The following is a 16,796-nucleotide window of genomic DNA, read 5'->3' as shown; positions in this document are numbered from 1 at the left end:
AGGTGTCCTTAATTTGTGTGACAAGTTGGTCTGTTTTTCTGACATCGCCTACTCAAAAGGTTAACTGCATGGCTGCTAATGTCGCTGAAAGTTTAAAGGATGTGTGTCATTAGCCAACGAAGGAGAATGAACTTCCGTCTCTTGCCTTCCTATAAATACACTTGCATTACGATTCAATTTCTATAAATAGACAAATGCAGACAATACTACAGGAAAAGATGATGGAAGCAGTGTATATAAAAGGGACGCCTATTGTCATCATGTTGCCAGGTGTGTCTATTTTAAGACTATACAGCAATATTAATGCTATTAAATTATGCCTGTTATATTTTATTTCATTTAGGGTATTCCCAATTCGCTGATCACGTTTCAGTTTGTAGTAAAATAATGAACATCTCCTAATCTCAAATGTAGCCTAAATGTAAACTCATTGTGGATAGGCAATTGGACTGTTCAACACATGGAAAACTATGTTTTTACCTTAATTATTTACCGACAGAGGGCGCACAAGACTGATGAGCTGAAGTACTTAGGTCGAATTTCTGTGTGTGTGTGTTTGTGACCGAAGGAGGGAGAGGTTAGCCTATAGCCTACAGCACAAGTGGGAAAAATACGGAAACACATAGCATACTAGTAATATGCAAGCTTCAGTTGGCTGTAACAGATGAGCAGTGAGGCACATTGCAAGGTCAACCTAGAGCAAAGAACACGAGGAATCATCATAATATTCACATAATAAACACATCGATTTTTATTGAAACTGTGAAAGAATTCAACAAAAAAGTTACCCGGACAACCAGCATAAACGAGATAGCCTACCTTTCAATTTTAAATATTATTTATATAGCAAGGTCGATATGCGTTGTGTCCATTTGAGGAGAAATGTTATCTTCCCCGATGTTGGAGTGAATACCTGAGGTTTTCTTATGTCTGTGTCTTTTGCAGATTATACAGTCAGGTAAATGGACAATTAGGAGCGCTTTCTATTAGGCTATTATTAGTGTTTGCAGCAACTAAACATGGCACACATGTTTCTTTCACGTGTCACAGGTAGGGCAATGTATCACAGATAGAAACATTCACTGTTTCAAACCAACAAGCGCTAAATAGCTTTCATTACAGTATAAGTTGATGTAAAAGGGAAAAAAGCAATGAGTTAAACTCTAAATATTATATACACGCCAATGTACAGCTGAATAAATTAATACCAATTGCATATTCTTGGATCCTTATAGCTTATTTACAGAATTTTCTTTTAATTACATAAATAATTCGGAAACAGTTGTCTGGCAGAAATGACAAGTTCTTATCAATTCATTAAACGGAACGTTCATTTCCCCTCCCTTTTGAAATATATATAGCCTAGTATTTATTTTTGGATGTAGCTTGTTTTCCTCTCTACACGTAGGCCTATCACCTTCAGCTGTTTATATGGGCCAAACTCACACCAATTGTCAATAGTAATGCAGTGCTCTTTAAAAATAAAACAAAACAAAGTAGCCTACGTCTATTGATTACATTAATAAAGATGTCTTTCTCAAGTCCTAAGACATTGCCACGATTTTGTAACTGGCGTTTTAATACGAACATGCTGTGTTACCGTTAGTAGGCATATGCTGTTGGTATTTTCCTTCGTTTGTCCAAGTTTTAGCCATTACGCTTGAAACTCAAACGCATTTTGGCTTCTTGTATTATTGAATTGTGACAGTTGTCTGTCTGTTAAACAAAGGGTGGGCTACCCCAAAACATTTGACCTAGCAGTGAGGGTAGGTTACTCTCTCCTAAGGCCGGAAGCAAAACAAAAAAGGAAAAAAGCCTTTTGGTGTAATGTCCTGGACCTACAAAACGAAAAGTGATATTTCAAGCAAAGTCTTGTGGAATTATAATTCCAACTCAAATTACTTCGGAGAGTCTCTCGAAGGAGATCTCTCTCTCTGGCTCTCCAAGCCGCTTACTAGTCTCTGTATGTTCTGGAGTTCGTTGATGGAGTCCTTCAGGGCTGCTTTGGGGGAGCCGTTCCTCACACTCGAGCCTGCTTTGTGGTTATGGTGTTCAGGTGCGGGACTTGTTTCCCTGCTGCCGGATTTCGATGACTCGGAGCCTGGGTTTAGGCCACCTGGCAAGCCAGTGGTGAGTAGGTTAGTACTCTGAGGAATGGACACGGGGATCTGGTACGGGTTGAATCGGAGACGAGGACGCGAGTTGCTCAGGAAAGGATTCCTTGAGAGTGAGCTAGCGGTGCTAGTGGCGGGAAGGGCAGATGCCGCGGCTGCTGCTGCCGCCATGTAGGTGTATGGATAAGGAAACAGGCCACCGAAAGTCGGCATTGGAATGCCCTAAAATCAGAGGAAAGATTGTAGTTAGTACACTGTCCGAAAAGCTTGCGAAACCTTTAAAACATGCGGTGTTTAGTTGGCTAGCAGACCTTTGATTCTGTTTGACACGCACTTATTTTGTGTATTACGCACCTCACATAGGCTATTCTACAGTAAGATCAGACTGTTGCATGTTTAAGTAGAACAGTACCCTTTTAGGGTAGGGTCTACGCCACATTCATTCAGAAAATAATCTGATCGTCTCTTACCTGAGAGGCCAGCATATGCTGAGATAGATGGAAAGGAAATGGGTTCGGGGTACCCCCTGCAACGGCGGAGAGGCTGCCATTTTCCAAACCACTTGTTCCCGATACCGAGGCCAAAAGGTGCCCCATGCCCATGGCAGAAAATGCTCCCGGGCCCATGGCAAACTGTCCGGGGTGAAACAACAGTGGTGATCCGGTGTTTAAAGGGTTAAAAAACTGCTGACTGTGCAAGCCAGACAGAGCGAGGCTTTGTAAATGGCTCGCAGTGAAGTGTGAAGGGCTCTCCGTTTGGACCATCAGTGGGGAGAACCCTTCCTTGCTCGCGCTTATGCCACCGTTATCCGAGTCCTTTTTGGACAAATCAGTGGCGTCTTTCCTGTGCCTGCTCTCCGTTTTATCTTTCTCGAGGTTCCTTATGCTGAATATAGAGTCATTGTGCTTCCTGGCGTCCGAATATTCGTCCTTCTTTTCATGATTAGGCCTGTCCCTAATTCGGTCCTCGCATCTCGAGTTGAATGGGGATGGCGGCTCTGGTCCCGGGCTGTTCGATCCAGTACACCGCTCAGGGTCAAGTTCTTGCTCACTGTCAGTGCCCGTTTTTTCATCTGATGACATTTAAATTTAAACACAATAGAAAGTAAGTCAATAGACAATATATCAAAGATTGAGAAGTGGCAAATCTCACCTAGTTATGAATATTACAAATAATATAAGGATTTATGGCCTATTGTCTTCATTTGCTAATGGGGAAAATAACTTGAAACGGCAGAGGGTAAAATATTGAAATGAAAAGGCTATTCTCAAACGCACCATTCAAGTATAACAATTTTGTGTTCAGTCATGAGTTAGTGTTAACAAGCCCTGTTGGACCATTTCCTTCCCACATGTCAACACATGTCGTGTTTTATTTTTAGCAAAAGTTGTGGCAAAGAGTCATGTGTCAAATTATGAATACACAATTACATTTGCAAACACTATTTTGAAACGTCTATGGGAATTATTTTTCAGCTAAAATAGTTGTGCCCTATAGTGTTCTCATTCATAAACTAAACTGCAAAATGATTTTGTCTGCCTATGTTAGCCTTTAGCCATGTCAAAGGTTGGAGACCTAATTCCAGTTAGCCTGCAGGTTAATTGAACCTTTTCTTATTAATCTAAAATGTTTTTTTTTGTCGAAAACCACAAATTATGAAATATTATGGAGGAGTAATACATAACATTACCAATACAGTTTATATTAGGCTACTTGAGTGTGCTTAATTAACCCTTCACTATTGTAAAAACACAAGGCTACACATTGCTTACAGTCCAATTTCTGGCCTACATAGGACCACCTATTTGAGGATAAATTCCTGTTTCTTACCTCGACTGGTTCGACTTAATCTTAGTGGGCTCGACACAGGTCCTGAGGGTGAGTGGACAGTGTCTCTGCCGGCTGTTGGCTCACTCGAAGAGGCGTCCGAATCACCCCCATCTCGGTCCGCCTTGCATTGATCGTCATACATGCGAAGTGATGGAAGGGTCAACTGCTTCCTATAATTGAGTTGGGATTTTTAGTTAAAGTATTTAGACAATCTTCAATAATCAAATTCAGGAGATCATGTGCAAGCCATGGCTAAAGTCGTTTGACATTCTGCATCTTATTTTAATTGTCATAATTTCCTCAAAGTGATGTTGGGACTAAATTTAATGACGAACTTGAAACTATATTATGTAGTTCTAGAAATATTGTAGTGTATGTGCTATACCTTTTCTCTCTCCTTCCATTTCCGGTATCTCTGAATCCTTTGGCAAAAGGATTGTTGTCTATCTTCAGCTGTGTTATCTAGAGAGAGAGGGGAGGGGGGAGAAAGAAAGACAACAAAATGTTACAATTAAAAAAAGTTATATAAGTTAAAAATGAACATATGATGAAGAAAGTAGCCAATTGACATATAGGTAATGTCATAGGTTTGCAAGCTTGGCCTATGGATCATGTGACTTAATTTATTCTGAAATTCTCTCAACAATGCGGTCTGTTAAACACCAAACATAGCCTACTAGTTGTAAATGAAGACACGGTATATTTTAAATTATTTATCAGCTTGATGGCGAGACATTATTCTCAGGAGCCCCATAAAAAAATTGGCGACTTAATATTTCTCCATAGACAGCCTATCTTTCAGCCAGAAAGGGAAAGTGGATAACTTCAACAGATGACTGTTTTATCAATAATTAATAATGTGGTTTGGATCACTGCAGTAGCCAGTTGGATAGTGTAGGAGGCAGCCAGTTACAGTGTTGCAGCAGTGTAGGCCCTACATCGCCTATACCCGAATTTTGCTTACCGAATTGGATCAACTCGAGAGGCCCGTGTTTTCCTCTCTTCACCTTGTATGGAACTCTTGAGGAATTCGTGAATTGACCAATCAGGGAGCCCACAGCTTTCTTGCCTTGCGTTTACCATCTGTCACGCTTTGATTGCACGGCCTCAGATACTGTGTAGCTCGCGGACAAACTGACGGGCTTAAGTGCCTTCTAATCGATTGTGACTCTTTGCCATAAATTTTACGATAGCAACAAGACCACCAATGCACCCCGAACACAATCACCAATTGGCTTAACGAGAAAATCCGTCCAGTATAATAATATTACCATCAAATATATTACTGTCACGATTTCGGAAACCCCAGAATCACACTTTTAATCAAATTATCACTATTTGTTTTGAGTAGCCTACAATATTGGTAAAGTATGGATCTACAATTGACATGTTGGTGCTATAGACACAACCGAATGGATTTTGATCTGAACATAAGTTGTGTCAAAGTAATCATACAAGTTTGAACATTTTGACAAAGGCAAGTAATATTTTAAGAATGGACAGACCACAATTAAAGACAGAGCGATTGTCATCTAAATCAAACACCGAATTTACTTTGCCTATACCTGATGACTGCTCATGAACATATCTATAGGACTAAAGGTAAAGGTTTCTCAATTCATCTTACAAATTGGCTAAGCGTACTGGAACAAAGCAAAAAACAGCAAACAGAACAAAATGGCTCCTAATTTTAACCCCTTGTAGGAGAAATACAAAGATATTGTGCAAAGTAATGTTTGGTTTTGTTGAGACTCAAACGTTAACTGTTACTATATGCGTGCTTACCTTGTCGTTTTGATAAGCTGTGACTGCAACAAAGTCGGTCTCAGGAAATACATATGTCCTGAAAGTGCTGTAAGGGAGTTTCAGGATGTCGTTGGCTCTCACGATGTGGAATCTTGGTTGGTATTTGTGCATGGAGTTCAAAATCGTCTGAGGAAAACAAATACACATTTCAATGCAACGGACTTCATAGGCCTACAGATTTATTTACTGTTCAACCACTATGCATTTTAAGTTTGGGCCTTTAATCACACCTGTTGTCGTATGCATTGAGGAGTTAGACCAATATGTTTTGCTTGATATGTAGATTTTGTGGTTTTATTGTAGATGATTGGCTTATCAAGCAGTAAACGAAGCAATTATCTGTAGCGCAGAGTATTTAGTTACAAAATGTTTTTTGTCGACTCTAATATTGTTTACTTAGTCATTGTGCCCTATGTGAGTTATAAGACTGGACATTGTCATTCTCGACAAATCAGGCCTAGGCTGAATATTTCAAAATAATGTCAGCAACATAGCCTATTGCAAGTACTTCGTCTGGCATGTAAATGGTTAGATTTGTTTAAAGTCGGTTTGTTTGCGCAGGAGAGTTGAAGACGCACTGTAACGATGGCTTCTATGTATTTACTTTCTTAGCATTAATCATTTCCCTTCACTAGCCTATTTTTACAATCTGAAAATACAGCATATCAGGTTGGCGATACGGCGGCGAAACGTCCAGAGACCCCCGAGTGCATGCACACATTGTTTTTGTTACACACTCAGTCAAGATAAGTCGAAATGAAGATATCAACCCAGACGTCAAAACGTGCTCTGTATGGAGGCTCGCCTATCCATGCGAACTCCATGCCTGCTCCGTCTCCTTGACCCGATTTCTGATGCTTTATCCAATCATGCATTCATGACTCCTGATCGTCTCGAATAATGCATGAATAGCGACTACATGTAGACTACGTAATGCATGCAATACATAAACAGTAGCCTATGTCAAGAATATGTCGCACTTCATGACCCGTCAGACTAATAATATTCTACAGGGGTATTTGAAAACATATATAGGCCTTAGTAAGCAGTTGCAATAAAAATGGAAGTGTCACATTGTCAGAATATTTGGTAAATATCCAGTTAACCATCTTAAGTGAAAATTGTAGGCTACCATATCATAAAGCATAAATCATTAACATCACATTAACATAATCTAGCATCTAATATTAACTCATATTGCATATTACATAGCTAATATCTTAATTAGGTTACTCATGGATTGAGCAAACGGGATTCGTGCGTATGTGGACGTATAAAGTCGAGTACTTACAAATCCATGCTTGTCCGATATATTATTTGTCAGCTTCAGTTTATGAAAAGCAACAGGCTTGGCCATCCACTGTTCTCCCGTTGCTGGACTATCCGGGTGAATGTACATTCGCTTGGGCATCTCAGGGTCGGCTTTCCCAGCTACCATCCAGCGCGAGTTGTGGAACTTGTAGCGGCAGTCATCGGCAGCGACTATGTCCATCAAGAGAATATACTTCGCTTTTTTATCAAGACCATTGATTCGCACTTTAAAAGGGGGGAACATTCTCCTGAAAGAGAAATATGTCAGCGTGGAATTAGCTCAGTGGTTCATAAACAATGTGTTTCAAAGTAATACACCTACACAAAACATTAATGACAAAATATAAATCTTTTTTTTTGTAAATTCCATGTAGCCTACATTGCCAGAAGATAAAAAAACATTTAATAGCCTACATTAATTAAATTTTCAGCAAATGATTAGCAATACCCCAAACAAAGTATGCCAGTTCTATATTAAATGTATGGTGGGCTTGATTTACCTATTTCAATGTGAATGTGGATACGTCTGATTTCAGCTAAATGTCATTCCACTATTAGCCCCACTTAATCAGAATCCCAATCCACTTTTTCAAGTGACAGTCTGTTTACAAATCCAGAAGCTCAACTGTCATGACAGATTATTAAATGTATTTATTTATTTAGCATATTTTTTTTATATACACGTTTGCAAGTAGGTTATGTTATGCACCACTTACCAATTGCCTACACTTTTGATGATCGACCATTTCTTAAAAGGTGCAATTGATAGCCTATTTTACGGAGAATCAATAAGCTATTGTTTAACAAACCGATAACAGACTTCAATCTACTTTTTAACCGTAGCATATAGAAAAACAAATATAGTAGCCTTTTAAAACAATATTCTTTTTTTTAACACTATTTAGATGAATAATGAACTCGATTTTCATTGGTAAAAGAGGTCACAAAAACATGCGTTGAGTTGGTGGGTTAGGCCCTGAACTGAATTACTTGTTTTGTTTCTTTTGTCAACCACTCTTCTGTTAGATATTTTGTGAAACAAAATGTGAAGCTTTTACCATGAATACTCGGGTATATGTACATGCATGTAATATGTCACATATTTGAATCATACTCTTACCTTCCAGATTTGGTTATAACCATCTCTGTTCCTATTTTGTGAAACTGATCCCATAGATCCTTGGCTTCCAGTGTGACTTTTGGGTCGTCATCTACCTCTTCATCGGGTTCCAGGCTCTTAAGACTGCGGAGGTGAGCCGCCTGATGGTGGTGGCTCAAAGCCGGATGGAGCCCTGCTTCTGCGGCTCCAGCGAGAGCGTGGTCCGAAATCGGCTTTGTGAGTGCCCCTGGAGGCAAAGTGAGCGCCGGAAAGAAGGAAGGCTGCGCGGCCGCTAGGAAAGCTGACATAGGGAAGTCGGTCGGCCGGTGAGCGTGGAAAGGGTGATAAGCCATGGCAGTCCCTGTAAAAACTGGATCTCTCATCGGTGCATCCAAAAATAATAGTGAAATAATATACAGTGGTACAAAACCCCAGCAAGAAATCTGTAGGTCCGTCTCCAGATAAATGTATTTTGCAATAAACAGCCTACAGAAGTAATTCTGAATTGTGAAGGCACTCAGGGCGTATTTAAGTAAAAACCGGAATGGTAGTTCTTAAACTACTGCGTAAACTCCCGATGCTGGTACTTCCACAGAGTCCCGCAATATTATCAGTTAAAGTGAAAAGGCTATAACAAAGCTATGAGAGCGGAATCGGCTTCCCTGTCTCTCCACCGGTCGCTCTCTGAAAAATAAGATGTCTCTCTCGAAAAGCTAAAGCAATCATTCCACGCGGACGCGGAGTTGAAATGGTGAGATGTTGCCCCGTTCACTGTAGAACTGTGACTATCTCACATGTCCTTCCTGCCTCGATCCCAACACTAATGAACCAAGCCCCTTTGATTGCTGATTTTACGCTTTCTGGACCAATTGTGGGCCTCTATAGGCGTGGTTTTGACAGCTCCAGGCAGACTCGAGGAGAAGGGGGTGGACAAGAAGGTGTCGGAAGCATTAGCAGTAAGAAAACATGTCAACAGAATAAAATATTAACCAATGACAGGAAAGATCGGGAAATCCCACCCCCATCTCCAAGCCAAACACCGGGTCAGCCCTCAATTCTTGCCGGTGGAGACATCACCTCGGTCGGCTTGCGCTTTATAATCCCGATGAGGTACTCCTACCTTGTCCGCAGCAACTTACATTCCCGAAAGAGTACCCGAGTGGCATTTGACGTTTATAGCTTTACATTTGCTGTAATCATGTGGATAAATGTTATGTGTAGGCTACCGTGTATTTTATATTTTCATTGAGCCTGGGCTACAGCCTAGCTAAAACCTTTTTTCTTTTTTTTCAGATTCGCTGCTTGATTGTGAAAAGTGTTTTGTTTTGTGTTAGTCAATCCTCCCATAGGCTATGCCATTTCGATTCTTTAACCAGACTATTGTTGAAAAAGTTATAGCCTAGGCTTCTCGGTGTGTGTATATAGCCTATATTTAGCCTTAATTGTAGCTAAATATTCACTCAGATGACTTGCCTTTATGCTGTTGCTAAGGTAAGGAATTCTATATTTCCCAGCTCCTGAAGGGTAGATATCGGAATTAAGTCATTGCATTTCAGAATATTACATTTCCGCGACTCGCTGCCGTCTTGAACAACTTCACGGGAGAGACAGACGCTAATAAACCGGACATTGCCTCTTTAAAGAAAGCCCCGGGTCATTCGAAAAGCGCACTTTCTGCGTCGAGGAAGAAAACGATGAATGAATTGCCAGACAAAAAGGGACAGTAAATGTGGTGAGTGCTTACTTAGATGCATTCAAAACGATGTATTTGCCCTTTAGCGTAGTGTGTTGGTGCAAAGCATTCAAGGAATACAGGCTATATAGGCTACTATTCATATTTTTTTGCAAATTTCTTGCAAACATTTTATTATCAGAATACTGTAATTTGAGTTTCGGAAGAATAACATATCTATAAACGGTTAGTCATATTTCTTGCATCTCGGTAAACTATTTATTGCATAGTCAGGAGGAGTCAGAAGGAGTCAGGAGTCATAGGAGGGTGGTATCCTCATAGTGTGCAAGGGCACATCAGCGTCCTGAGTCGCATGGACATATTGTTGGTCAAACCACATACAGCAAGCTACATAGCACACTAAAGACTGCTGTGCGACCCCCAAGCAGACCGTCTTGGTCTGAGCGCTGTTGTGTGTGCCTTTAAGAAATCCATTCTTGGGCCCCTTGATCAACTTCGGTTCAGTTTGTTAAAGAACCGCTTGGCGCCAGTCGGCTGACGTACCACAATAAGAGCAGTCTCTTGTCACTTCATATTTACTCTAAAATCCTTTAGCAGCGCTTTCCAATCCCCTCACCATTCACGCCAAAGCTGAGGCTTATGCTCGAGTTTTAGGCTGAGAATGCTCTCGCCGTGATTATTACTTCGCGTCAAAATGTGAGAATTTGGATAAACAGGGTTTCTGTCTAGATCTGATCCGGGGAGACATGCTTTGATCTCCGCCGTAGACTTTATAGTTTTGGCTCTACTCCCTCAATCCAGAACATCGTCACTTCGACATAAAAACTGAAACAAAAACTGATAATCCCTCCGAATGAATCTGTCAGAGACAAACGGCACATTTCCGATTAACCCCTTAAACGTCAGCATTTTGTGTAGCCTGTGTCTGTTTTCCTTTTGTTTAAACAGAACACATTCATCGAATTTATAAACTAAGCATAATTTATAAGATATATATCAGAAATAGACCTACATATCCCTGCGTATATAGCCTAGCCATATATATTTTTAGTGTGCACTCATTTTGAATATAGGCTAATGCACATTGCAAATAGTTTTGTTTGGATGCAATCTTGGTGGTAAAATGCTTTTTAAAATACTTACAAGTTGCATCGTGGTTATAAATGTGTTTCAAAATAGTTATTCACGAATGGAAAACTAACCTCTTAGGATGACCGAGCTAGGGTTTGTCAGGCACTTGTTGCTTTACTGATGGTGGTAGAGCTGGCACCATAATCATGTTGTGGGATGTTATTTAGGCTATAATAAAATTAATACACTTTATGTAAACGTAGCTATCCAAAATACATTTTTCTGCCTTGTTCACGCTTTTTGGAGCACAGATGAAATGATCACAGGTGCACAGAAAGTCATTTTCGCTGTAGGCTACCATTGTTAAAAAACAACAACATAGTGAACACATTTCACTAAGGTTCGGAACTTCTATGGGTCGTTTGCTATATTTGACACTCCTGAGTCAATCGATGAGAGTAGGTCCTTATAGTTCACATTTTTCAAATCATTGATTTAATTTGACCTTTTATTTTCAAACCTATAGTTTTAGTCTATCTCATCCTGAAACAAAGTGGATGTAGATATATGTGAACACGTCCAAGTCACAGGTGCACACAAATAAAATAAACTTGCTTGAAATAAACAAGTGAAACAGCACACTTCCTTATCCACGCTCATTAAATGGCCTACATTTGAATAAGGAAATATCTTGCTGCATACTTCACTGTGGCTTCAGGTCATTGAAGTGAGACATTCTCTATCCAAACAGATGCTTCTGTCAGACTTCGGAGCCACATTCTGAGTGGAAAAAAAGATTAGCAACACACACAGAATGTTAATGGGTTTCGATGTATATACTTAAGGAATTGATTACATCAACAATGGTTTTGCAATTACGCTCCATTTGTTTGCTCTGTGTATCCTCAATGTACACATTTAAATAGACAATTATGCAATCAACCGATGCGAGGTTCTTCCAGATGACTAAAACCTCGTCCCTGCTAAGTTAAGTAAAATTTTGCTTATGAACCCAACTCTGAACTCAATGGTTGCCATTGACACCTGTAAGGCAATCTGACCAATACAAAGTTTTATGAAGGAGATTTCAAATAATTTTGGAACCGGGATATAATGTAGTAGGCCTACAATAGCTTACAACCTTTGTCCTTAAATAGTTAGCTCAATCGAATTGCTAACGTTAGGTAAAAATGCACGGAAAGGAATATGCGGCGCCACGGGATCATTCGGAGACCCGTGTTATTGATACGCTGCAGACTCTGATTAGGAAATAACGGGGCACTGTACGCCTTATTTGTATATAACACGGTATTGTTCTTTTTTTCACCCTCTACATTGTTACTCTTCACTTTCATCTTTTCATCTTCTCTTCCCATCTCGCTGCATCATCTCTTCTGCTATATTTAGCCGGTAGACTGAGGCCTTGGCGCCAGACCGTTTAAGACCTGTCAAAGTCCCTCATATTTCCCCTTGTCACATGTATACCCAGCGCCTCCTCCAGCTACCACCAACCCCCTCTCCTCTTTCTTCCCCATCGCTCTTTCATTCTCTCATTCTCGCTTTACTCCCCTTCTCCGACTCTCTCTCTTCCTTTCACTCGTGCACCCTCTCCCTCATTCTGTCTGTCTCTCTCTCACTCTCACACACACACACACACACACAAACACACACACAGTTGCCTGTTTACATTTTTCTCAATTTCTTTTTTTCCTAATTAAAGCCGTGGATTTAATCACTTTCTCTCGGCCTCTGCGAACTCGTAATTTGCTAGTGTCCGTGCTGGCCTTGTCTCATTGACCCGTGTCAGCGGGACTGCCTGTGCGCTGTCCTGTTCGCTCGACCAAATTACGACAGATTGATGAAAAATGACAAGTCTCAGTAGCAGTATCCCCCCACAGCCCCTCAGCGCACGGCATTCCCCTGGTGTTATGCACCATTCGAAATAAAGCTCGGTACCTTCCATACCAGAAAATGCATAGACAGTTTTTGCAGAGCTTTACACTTCTTGGTAAAATTATCCTTAAAAAAAGTTTGCTAATATCGGATAATCAGTGTCATTACGATGAATGCCTAACCGATTGATGTCTGATCATCCAATACGACACCCCGACCAGCTCAAGTCCAAGAGTATATGCCTATTGTAGTTCATTTCTTTCGCCTAAGATTGGTCTGTTTTTACCCGACGTGCTCATTAGTTGAAAAGCACACGTCTTGAGAAATAGCACCTATCTCAGGTAACAGGTGGGGGCGCTAAAATGACCCATGGGAATCCAGGAACACCTCTCTCCCGTTAAGACTCACAGAAAACATTCAATTTCGGTAGCCTAGCCTACACTATACAGTACATACAATTAGGTTGACACCCTCACAGTAGTAAAACCGAACCTCTTTAGCCAATGTGTGGAAGTTTATGAAGTTTAATCAATGCTTTTGGTTGAGAGAAGGTTGTTTGTTTTATGTACACTTTTTAGTTTTTAACGTCACGCCCTTTTGTTGACACAGACAAAGGTTATTGAAACCATTTAAAGTTTTTGTATTTTTTATAAATTCTTGGGCTAGACTATATGCTGAATTTCTAACTCGTGAATATCGCAATGGAAAACGAAATGTGACGGAGTAGCTAGTCCTGTTTCCCAATGGCTATGGTTTTGGTTAGGCTATATTAATTTTAAAAAGTTACAATAATTTCATGTCTTTTTTGACAGGTAAGTTATGGCAGCAAGTTGAAGGTGTGGAAATCTCCAAAACTTTAGGGACATTCCCAGCACATCCTGCATGTGGCCATCCCTCTCCTCCCGGCTCCCTCTCATCCCATCAACCAGTTCTGGTTGCGCCTCTTCTGTGCTGCAGGTTGGTTGCGTTTTCAATTAGAGTCTGTGTCATGACACTGGTATAGTTACCATGACTCCTCTTGGGTCAACTGGAGTGATAATAAAAGGAAAATATCGCAGATATGTTTTTCGAGTGTGACCATAAAGCGTATAGCTTAAAAGCACCCGCTAGTAGCCTATATATAATCTGTTATAAAATCAATTAGCCTATGAAGCACTGGAGAGTTGAGTGACAAGTGCTAGGCCTACCTGTTTGATTCCGTTAATAAAAAGTTTCCATGCTTAGAATATAATGTGTGTGTTGGAATGCATATTCAAAATAGATCGGCAAAGGTTAATGACGAGCCATGTAAACACTAAACCGGCCGATAAATAAAACACCACTATTTGGTCTATAATTATGCAACATTTGGAGTGAGAGTTCGGGCAGACATGTCGCTTGAGTAAAATCATGTCAAAATGTAGGAAACATATTAGTTTTAATTTGAATTATTCTTACACCTGTAGCTTAGATAACCTGTAGTTTCAATATCTTATTAGTCTACCGTTAAACAAGTGTTTATCACTGATTAATGGAATTTTAATGTCTGAGAAGAATTTCACACTTCAGCTGCAGCCTATCAGTGCCCTTTATCGTCGTCAAGATAAGGTGATCTAATCGAAGTCTTCAGTAACAGACGCATTACGGTCCTTTGCTATTGAAACCTTACTGACAATGATTTACGCTGTCTGTGCTGCAGAACTAAATGGCCTGCAGACTTAGTTGTTGCCTTGATTTTCTTTCTCATTCCTTTCTTCCATCATCCTTGCCTTGGTTATCTGGATAAAGTTAGTAGTTTAACTTTAGTCCCTCGGCATTACTAATTTGCATCTAGACAAATGTCTATTTACTTAGTAGTAGTGTAGCCTAGTTTAAGGATAGCAACAATCTTGGTGATCTGGATAAAGTTAGTAGTTTAACTTTAGTCCCTCGGCATTACTAATTTGAATCCAGACAATTGTCTAGTTACTCAGTAGTAGTGTAGCCTAGTTTAAAGATAGCAAAAATTCCAATGGGCTACAGATGCCATTGTTATGTAAACCTTGAAGATGTGCTATGTGTATTTGAATAATGAGTTGGTTTTCCGAGATTTACGTAACATTGCTCAAACGAAACGTAAAAGCCAATGCAACATTGATATGAGGTTAACACGTTACACGCTAAAATAGTGGATTGTTTCAGAATTTGATTTCCAATTTGACGGCAACATTTAATCGTATTAAAGGCGATGCAAAATTACCTGAGGTCCGGGGGAAATTATGTTATTCATATCATACTTCAATTTAATGAGAGAAAAAGCACGTCTGCGTGTTGAATTTAAAACGTTGCCTCTCACATGATATTCTATCATTGAATTAGAAATAAGTGTACACATAGCCTGAACATAATCTTGTTCAAAATAACGCAATTATAGCTGTCCATATGCGTCTATTTATGACAACGTTCTCAACTCAGCATTGGCAAATATTTTCACATTATTTCAGCACTTTCAACTCAACACATTTCACCACTTACCTATTTTAAAGTAATCAATGTTAAATTAAGTTATGGCAAATGACGATGTGTTCGTTTGAAACATGCTAGACAAGAATGCAAACACCCCGAAGACATTCTGTATGCTGTTTAAGGTGTAACATTATAATTAAACAAAGCGCCAAATATCCATCAAATGTATGGCATTACATTTATTGATTTTTTTCTGCATAATCCTTGCCTTCAAACGACAAAAATAATATGGTCCCTGATTGATTTCAAATGTCAAACGACATGACACGACACCACAAATGCAGTTACCAAAGTCATACATCAGTTCAAATATCCAGTTTTAGACTCAAATAACCAGTTGCATGGGAGTTTGCAGACTGGTTTACACACCCCTAAAAATTGTTTATCAGCCTATGTAAATATATTTGGAAGTGGGAAAAAGTGTTCATGAACAGACATCAGTACCATTTTTGTTGTTTTGAGAAAGGTTGACGTTGTATTGGATTATCTAATTGCGAGCAAATATTAGGCTTTATTGAAAATATATTTTTCTCCAGATATGACAAAAACGGTGCAAGTCTTTGTATTTCAGTAGCCTAGGCCTACTATATTGAATAAAGCCATGCCGATTTCTTTCTAAAGTTATACATCTGTGGCGCCACACTCCATCATAGCTGCCTCTTCATGTACCCTCTCTGGCCTCTTCATTCACAGGGTGGGCAGAGAATGGCCATCAGGGAGAGAGGGTGAGACCTGTTGGCGCTGCCAGCCTGGGCATTGGGCCCTCTGGGAGCCATTGGCATGCAGGGCAGCATGTTTCTGTGAAGTGCAACAGGGCTCCAGTGTCCACACAGGTCAGGGGAGAGTGCCAGGGCGCGCTGGCATGGCTCGCTTTGCTCAAACCCATTCATACACACCCATAGTTTCAGAATCATGGCGGATTTGGCTCATCTCGAAGTAAGTGCCCACTGAAACACAGGAGGCTTGCTCGGATGCACATGTAGCAGCTTGCGGGGTGGACCACCCTCTCACTTGCTATTCCTGCTTATGCTATTACAGGAAGTTGACATTAATTTTTCAAAGAAAAAGACAAAACCTTAGCAATCTCTGTGTATAAGTACATTCTGGTAAGTATGAAATGCATTGTATTCACTGGGAGTTTTACACAATAAATGACTGTTTGGATAAGAGCACACTGGTGGTGTCAGCTTTTGTCTCTGATAACAGCATATTTTCTTGGTACAATGTCGTGAATTCTGAATGATGTAATTTAATTACAATTGGCTTGTTCATTTTAGGTTAAAGAATACTGTATTTCCAGTACCAAACTGTACATTGTCATAACACCTAAACATTGTTTAGCTATTATCCAGTATTTTTATGAACACTGGTGACAACACAATTGGTTTCACGTTTTAAGAACTACAAACACATATTTCCCAAGTCTTATTTTACTTTAATTAACGTAAAGCAAATACTTTTTGAAAAATGACTTAGTATTTTACAAAGCATTACA

At 39.9% G+C, this 16,796-nt stretch overlaps 1 protein-coding gene and 1 long non-coding RNA gene across 2 annotated transcripts; one reads left to right on the top strand and one right to left on the bottom strand.

Moving 5' to 3' along the window:
• Nucleotides 1-728: 728 nt before the first annotated feature.
• On the bottom strand, nucleotides 729-8,950 carry tbx2b (T-box transcription factor 2b). The gene is made up of 7 exons (XM_067246874.1): nucleotides 8,182-8,950; nucleotides 7,042-7,309; nucleotides 5,730-5,876; nucleotides 4,330-4,406; nucleotides 3,945-4,114; nucleotides 2,585-3,186; nucleotides 729-2,336 (listed from the first exon to the last, which is right to left on the bottom strand). Exons 1-7 carry the CDS (start codon nucleotides 8,541-8,543, stop codon nucleotides 1,899-1,901), a joined length of 2,064 nt encoding a protein of 687 aa, XP_067102975.1. The 5' UTR covers nucleotides 8,544-8,950; the 3' UTR covers nucleotides 729-1,898.
• A 481-nt stretch (nucleotides 8,951-9,431) lies between these two features.
• Nucleotides 9,432-16,431, top strand: LOC136952183 (uncharacterized). The gene is made up of 3 exons (XR_010877812.1): nucleotides 9,432-9,892; nucleotides 13,630-13,774; nucleotides 15,995-16,431. It is a non-coding gene; the product is annotated as an uncharacterized lncRNA (long non-coding RNA).
• The last annotated feature ends 365 nt before the right edge of the window (nucleotides 16,432-16,796 follow it).

The sequence above is a fragment of the Osmerus mordax genome, chromosome 11, assembly GCF_038355195.1.
Source record: "Osmerus mordax isolate fOsmMor3 chromosome 11, fOsmMor3.pri, whole genome shotgun sequence".
Classification (NCBI taxonomy): Eukaryota; Metazoa; Chordata; class Actinopteri; order Osmeriformes; family Osmeridae; genus Osmerus; species Osmerus mordax.
The sequence above is the reverse complement of the archived record's forward strand: the minus strand, read 5'-3'. Positions and strand labels throughout refer to the sequence as shown.